The sequence below is a fragment of the Apium graveolens genome, chromosome 3 (genome assembly GCF_009905375.1).
Source record: "Apium graveolens cultivar Ventura chromosome 3, ASM990537v1, whole genome shotgun sequence".
Lineage (NCBI taxonomy): Eukaryota > Viridiplantae > Streptophyta > Magnoliopsida > Apiales > Apiaceae > Apium > Apium graveolens.
The window spans coordinates 286,528,597-286,536,600 of record NC_133649.1 but is presented as its reverse complement, the minus strand read 5'-3'; the positions used below and the strand labels follow the sequence as shown (position 1 = coordinate 286,536,600).

Genomic DNA, 8,004 nt, shown 5'->3' with positions numbered 1-8,004 from the left:
CAGCGATAGCAGTTGCTGCATCCAACTCCAGAATTCGTGCGACATTTTCCTGATTCAGTCTCTGGGAAGGATTCTGGTACTCATTAGCAGCCATCAGTTCAATAAGTTCATAAGCTTCATCATAGCTCTTAGCCCACAAGGCTTCTCCTGATGCTGCATCAAGCATGGGTCTAGAAGTAGCTCCCAATCTATTGTAGAAGCAATTAATAATCATCCAATCAGGCATGCCATGGTGTGGGAACTTCCTTAGCATCTCCTTATATCGATCCCAAGCCTCACACAGAGATTCCCCTGTTTGCTGAGCAAACTGGGTAAGAGCATTCCTGATTGCAGCATTCTTCGCCATGGGGAAAAATTTAGTGAGAAACTTTTGCGCAAGATCCTCCCAAATGGTGATAGATCCTTCTAGCAAAGAGTGTAACCAGCACTTAGCCTTGTCCCTTAGAGAGAATGGGAACAGGCGTATCTTGATAGCGTCTTCAGTCACATCATTGAATTTGAAAGTGTCGCAGATCTCGATGAAATCCCTGATGTGCATGTTGGGGTCTTCAGTAGGAGAACCCCCAAACTGAACTGAGTTCTGTGTCATCTGAATCATGCTTGACTTGATCTCAAAAGTGTTAGCCCTGATGGCTGGTCTTATGATACTTGACTGAGTGTCATTAATCTTAGACTGAGAATAGTCCATCAAAGCCTTCGGATTTTCTGCTTGATCTCCCATTGCTACTACAACTGGTTCTTCGATTTTCTCTTCTTTTTCTACCTTCTTTTCTTCCTCAAAAACTTCCTTCCGAACTACAACAACTTCGTCCTCGGCTTTATCCAGTGTTCTCTTACGAGTACGCGAACGCGTATGCATACACCCTCGCTAGAGTACCTGAAATAAGACAAAGAAACAGATCAGTAACAATGTTCGAGTCAATGAACTTTAACGACCACTGATGGAAAGCACATAAACTATCAATTAACACTGCAGTCCCCGGCAGCGGCGCCAAAAACTTGTTAGTCGCTAAACACGCGCTAATAATACACGCAAGTATACAAGTTCGCAAGTAGTATAGAATCTTTTCTAGTTCATTCCCACAGAGACTGTATTGGTTAACTAATTAATTCACACACTTAAGCAACAATGTATGGTTATTATTCAATGCTAAGACGATAACTAATTGAGGTTGTTTATAACTAAGATCTAAACTAATAATTATAACTACGAGAATAAGATTAATTGAATTAATAAGTATGACAAACATGAGATTCTAACTTCATTAAATACTTCATTCAATAGCCTTATTGATCTTAACTTTAGCATGCAATGGTGATGATACTAATCAGATAACACGAAACTAATAAACGCCAACTTTCATTACGCGAGTGCCATAGTACCAGACATCCACAAAAGTGATAGAAGTTGAATAGACACAATGGTTTAAACACAAGTTATCTATCTTGATTACATAGGGCAAGTAAGATGGTTAAAATTACCTACAAATCATGCATGACAATACATGAACCAATGCTAGCATGGCAAGTTCTAAATCCTTAAATTCACTTTCACTTCATTAAGAATTAACACACTATCTTATAAGTTCACAACGCTCATAAGACGAATACGCACAACCAATACTATGATATCATACAATCACCACATACTAAGACATCAACCAATTTTACTAAAGAAATCCATAAACAAATTCGCTAGGATCCCACGATAACGATTAGCCCATAATCGGACTCATCATCAACGTGGGTTCCGATGAAAGCATGGTATATAAAACGTAGTCTTTATAACGAATAATTAAAACCAAGTACAAAAAAGAGTATAGGTTCAACAAAACAAGAAACGAGCATCCAAGATTACAACTCAAAATAAAGATTCACAAAAATAAACTAGATCGTCTTCGCCTTTGTTGAATTATGTTATAGGTCTCTTGTCGTCTTCTCCTTGTGCCCTGGTAAGTCTCCTTATTAAAAAACGATCTTGAGTTATCAATATATAGCAGTCCAATCAACCCAGGAGTCCAGAAAATAGAATTCTAAAAGAATCAAGATTTTATTATCCCGACACGGCGCGGCCGCGCGCTTCATCAGCGCGGGCACGCTGGCTTTTTGTACTTCGGCGCGGCCGCGCGCTTGTTCAGCGCGGGCGCACTGGCCTTTTGCCAAAAATATTTCTTTTCTTTTTCTTTATCCTGCAGCTTCGAGCCGGCTTCAACGAGCTTTTATTCCAGCACCACCTAGATACCATATTAGCACCAAAATAATGCTAATTCACCTAATTCACAGATTAATGCCTGAAATGTAAAAATACTAGAAAACACGTTAAAACACTTAACAACTTGAGTACAAATGCACCAATCCAAAGATTATTAGAGCATTATAAAGTGTCATAAATGTCATTCAACAAACACAGGAGAAAATGACATATATCCATCTCAGGCCATTTATGTGCATTATGTATGTTTTATACATTTTGACAAATTATTTTTCTTCTTTGGTAAGAAAGAATAAATGAATACCTTCAAGAAGCAGACCCTCAAAATACTTCCATACCCACAAGCTTCAAGGTAAAATACCTATAGACACACAATATTATGCATACAAATAACATCACAATATCTATATAGAATTGATAAACACAACAACAGAATAGTTTACCAAGCTTTTATATGTTCCAGAAGCATGTTTCCTTTTAATACATCAACCAGATCACTATCATACATGTAAGGATTTGTTGGCATCCCTGGATTCGGATACAACAGAAGGGAAACCGTGCAATTAGTGTAATAACTTAAAATTAATATTCTGTTTGTTGGTTTAAATCCCAAAGAATATTATAAATATATATTATAAAATACAGATGGCACGGAATGAAAAATTTTGTACTATGTCTATAGATCATCAGCTCCTTACCAGAAAACAAAATAGTAATAACCTTAGTAAGAATCATTGTGTATCATATAATGTCCTATTAAAGATATACAATTTTTATAATCATTATATTATTTCCTCGTACACAATACAAATACAGACTATAAGACCATCAAAAACAAAACCATCGAATCAAAATAAACATAAAACACACATTTTCGTACGAACTTTAACTTGCTTATGCTTACGCTCAAACTCTTGCCTAATCTTCTTCTTCTCGGCTTCAACTATTTGCAACTTCTTAATGTTGAATTCCTACAACCAATCATACCATAATTAATACACACATAATTATACATAAGAAATGCCAAAACAAATGAATAAAATAAAATTAATAGATTTTAAAAAAGAAGAAAATAAAATGATACTTCTTCAGCAGAAACAGAGATCTCGTTGGCTTTTTCTTGAGCTTCTTGATGAATGAATTGGACCAGTGAGTTTTGACATTCTATAGCATTGCCATTTCTATCTGTTTCTGCTGACTCATTAACAAGGCTGCTACTCACCTCACTAAGTGAATTCGTGTCTAGATCAACTTCTTCAACAAGGCTCTGACCATATAATGTACCATGTTCAGCTTCGGTCCCAGAATTGCTCGTGGTATAATCTGTGCAGTTCTGTTTATTCGATCACAAAGAATCAGTTCTCATCATGTTCTCCAGCTCCAAGAGTTTTGCCTTCCGAGCAACAATCTTCTTATAGTGGGCTAACTGAGCCTCCCGGCTGATACAAATTTGAATAAAACACAATAATCCGACCAAGATATAGTATGACAACACATCATGAATATCAGCACACTTCTTACATATGAACAAGAAACAAGAAACTTATACAAACATGTAAAATTTAGATTTAACACTTGTAAACAAAATAAATTTTTTAGCAACAAACCTCTCTTCTGTTTAAATAGCAAAATCTCAAATAAAATCAATAATTCAAGCAAGAAATAGTATGACAATTAATAACAACACATCACGAATATCCAACTGCTATTCGTAATTATTAAAAACCTTAAACAATAAAGAAAAATTCAGATTTACCACTTATGAACAAAACTAATAATTGACAAAATTTAACACACCATAGGACAAGAAAGTGTACCTTATTTTGGACATATGGTGCATTCACAACAGATTCACCCATTGATTGTCTTGACAAGACAGTTGAATTATCTCAAATCTTCAAGACCGTAACACATAAGATGCACATCACTCCCTGAGACAAGCAGATCAAGATGAGGACAAAAAGAAAACTTAAAAAATGGAAAATTTTATACAACCACGAAGGCAAATTGATTTTTTTTACGAAGTTTCTTAATTTCAGAGAGAAGACAGAAAGTTAATACCTTAATAGAATAAACCCACTCTGAAACTCAATAAACTCCCAGATATGTTGAGAGAAAGAATAAAATTTATACAAAATACTAAGAAATATTAACCCAATCTTAGTAATTAAAGATTGGTTCAACTTATTATAGAAATCAAACCAAGAAATTGAAGATGTGTTGAACTAGTTTCACTTCATTTGTACTTAATTGAAATTAGGATTTATAAATTCTTAGAATGGGGGTTGTGTTGTAAAATTAAGGGTAAATTTAGGGTTAAAGTTTGAAGAGGCAGGGAGAGACGATGAGAGAGAGGGGGATGGTGACGGAGTGAGTGAGAGAGAGCGTGGTTTCGTGAGGGAGAGAAGGTGGAGACCGAGAGAGAGTGGAGGGTGGTCGAGGGTGAAGGGAGGAAAGGGGGAAGAATTGGGATAAAGGGGGGAAATTAAAAATTTCGGGCAGGGGGAATTGAATATTGTACTAAAAGCGGGGGAATTAGTATCTATGTAATAAGCCATTTTTTTATATTTTTTAATAAATAGACATAAGACAACGGTTAGTTAGTAAACTGATGTACCCGTTTTTTTTATAATAAAGATTAGATAACGGTTACATTCTAAACCGATGTCTAAAAAAGTTTTAATATCGTTTAAAATACGCCCGATGTTAAAAATACTTTTAACATCGGTGACTTTTCAAACCGTTGTTAAAATCGTGATATTTTTTGCCGTGTTTCTTGTAGTGATACGCATTTCTGCCATTCCTAACTGGCGTATAGAAACTACATTTTTTTCATTTCTATGGACAAACTACATATGCATTAATTTATGAAGGCCGCTAAATTCATTTACATGCATGTGTGGTTAATCATCAAACTCAAATATAAAATAAATTATAATCAGTGTAATGTACGATCGCTTTATTCATTATATATTGACATATTGTAAATTATAATTCTAACATATTCATAGTAGGATTCGAGACTTATATTCCTTATTAATGAGATTCTAATCTTAAACTTTCTTATATATAATTTACAGGATTATATTTATAAATAAAACTTTAAATATTTCGTATTTAATATAATAATATAGTACATATATGTGGCAGCATTCATTTATTTATTTGGTATTTTTATTGTAAGCTTTGTATAAACAAATAAAAAAAATATCACAATGAAAACCCAACTCAAATGCAAGACCACAAGCGAATAGAAGAAAGCCCACTTGACAAAAATTTAATCCAGTTTAAAATAAGGCCCGAAGGAGTTAAAATATAGGTCCATAACATAGACTAATTTTGTGAGACCCAAACAACGCTCCAATCTCTTGTAACCAACATTTATAGGTCCTCTGTGAGGCTATGACAACACCAACAACAAAAAATAATAACATCGAAATATATTTTACATTTATGCAAAAATTGATCAACTGCAATCCGAAGGTGATAATTAAGATGATAATACGGTGCATAATGTGTAGGCAAAAGTCCTTTGGAGTACTCTTAAATATTAATCAAGGAGTTTAATATATCCTGCGGCGCATTCTGTTTTAAAATATTACAAAACATATTTTAAAATATGTTGTGTTCCTGTACTTGAATTAGTACTTCATTTATGAGTATTACAGGTATAGTATATATGTATGGAATTCCGGTCAAATCAGTTACATCCAAATATTTTAAAACTGTTAACATCAATCTCACTGTATATAAATAAAACTTCATATAGATGCTCTTGATCTTAGAATATACATGTTCTTAGAATTACTGCAGGTATAAATTATTGGCCAAGAATATTACATTTGCGTTAGCAGCTTGGTAGCTTAGATTATAGATTAACATAACATGATCTAGAATGGAGGCCTTGATGCAGCATTACTTGCGCCCCATCCACTCAAATCAGCTGAAAACGCGTAAGTGGCCTGAGCAGGAGGAGGAGCCACATTGAACAGAGGAAGACTGCCACCACTCCCTGTCACATCAGATGACGGTGAAACCGCAGCATGAACTTGCTGCCCTGTGTTCTCCTCTGCTGCCTGATCCTCTGCTGGTAGCCGTTCAAACACTGCATTAGCGAACGAAGCAGTCACCAAAATAACCCTTTCTGTTGCAATCAAAGGGCCAATTATGTTCCCTCCAACCACCTGTCCTTGTCCACCTGACAAGAAAATAGATAAGCCCCCGGCTCCTGGAGGGGCTGGTGGCGGAAGCACGGTCCCAATAAGCGAAAGGATCTGGAAAGCACCCCGTAAAACAACACTCCCGGATGAAGAGGCAGGCTGGCGTATAGTGACATTGGAAACAGCACCATTGGCATTAAACACAACAACTCCTCTGCCTCTTCGCATTGCATAGTTGTTGAGGCTCTCGATTATGTCAGTACCAGCAGAGACCTCGAGCACGTGTGATCGAAGGGCATTGGGGCTGTCACGAGTCACAACAATAGGCGGCTTGGGCTTGTTTTTGGAGCCAGGAGGACGGCCTCGCGGACGCTGATTGGAGGAGGATGGACCAGCGCCTCCAGAGCTTGCAGGACTCGATTTGTTATCCGAATCAGAGGGATCGAGAAGTTGCTGCACATTTCTAGATGAAGAACCTCCTCCTTGGTTATCAATTATAAAACCTTCCATTGAAAGGTATTTTTGATCTTCTGAGTAAGACTTTTTTTTGTTCCACACCGACTTGATTAGACTTAGAGAGCTGAATATTTATACATCTAGTCTAAGGACTATGCAAGTTTTCAACAATCTGTACATTAAAGACGAGCTAGGAGAAAGTAGTTGAATCTAAGAACTAGGTTCCAAATTAGAGATGAGATTGCATAATGATATGTCAGTTACAAAGTACCAACATCAAATGTGTAACAACTCAAAATATATCTATTATGCATGCGTTATATCTTATAATCTGCAAGAGTTAGTTTTGAGGTAAGCATTCCTACCCATATGTTCACACTACAAGAAATACGGTCTTTTCCGACCGTGAGAAGAAGTTGCTAGACCAGGGGTAGATACATTAAAGACATTAGTGAAATATGTAAAGATGATTGAAGAAGAAAGCTAAAAAGTTTAGTCAAGGACATTTAAACCTGAAGATAAAATAAGAAAATACTAATATTATTTAATTCATTGCATATATTCATGCTTTATAGTTTTGTCGCTTATGCGCGTAATCCATGGTTTGTTGTTTTAATTATTATTAAGACATATAAAGCATTTGTAACATGGCCTTTAGAAACCACAGATAGATAATTAATGATTGAATCAGGCTGGTTTAGAAATAATAAAATCAGTATTTTATGATCTTTCGTTATTATTTAATTGTCAACCGCCGGAATTAGCTTTAGGGGATGACAACATTCCGCACTAGCGTGTGTGCTATAATGCTACACTATAAACATATAAGACTTTTTACGACAATTTTTTAAAAACTAGTCCCGTTAAAATGCTCCTAAGATGGATAACTTTTATCGTTTATAATTTAGTTAAAAAAATCAAAAATATGATTATAATTTCATAATTTGGTCACAAGTTCAGTATTTAGTTATAAGTTTATTGTTTTGATCAATTTGTCACAAAGTTAAAATTTTATCACTAAATTCTAGTTCTTATTTCAATATTAACAAGTTTTTGTCACAATTTTAGGGCTAGTTATAAATATCATATCCGTCACAAATTATGATTTATGTCATCAATAATTTCGTCATAAACTTAACTTATTATAGAATATCCTGTCAAAAGAATCGTCATGGA

General features: G+C 35.2%; 1 protein-coding gene and 1 non-coding gene across 2 annotated transcripts; one reads left to right on the top strand and one right to left on the bottom strand.

Annotated features, from left to right (window-relative positions):
• The first annotated feature begins 224 nt into the window (after positions 1-224).
• LOC141716541 (small nucleolar RNA R71) lies at positions 225-331 on the top strand. Its single transcript, XR_012573247.1, has one exon. It is a non-coding gene; the product is annotated as a small nucleolar RNA R71 (small nucleolar RNA).
• A 5,625-nt stretch (positions 332-5,956) lies between these two features.
• On the bottom strand, positions 5,957-7,260 carry LOC141711103 (AT-hook motif nuclear-localized protein 27). The gene has a single exon (XM_074513541.1). It carries the CDS (start codon positions 6,880-6,882, stop codon positions 6,103-6,105), a length of 780 nt encoding a protein of 259 aa, XP_074369642.1. The 5' UTR covers positions 6,883-7,260; the 3' UTR covers positions 5,957-6,102.
• Positions 7,261-8,004: the final 744 nt, after the last annotated feature.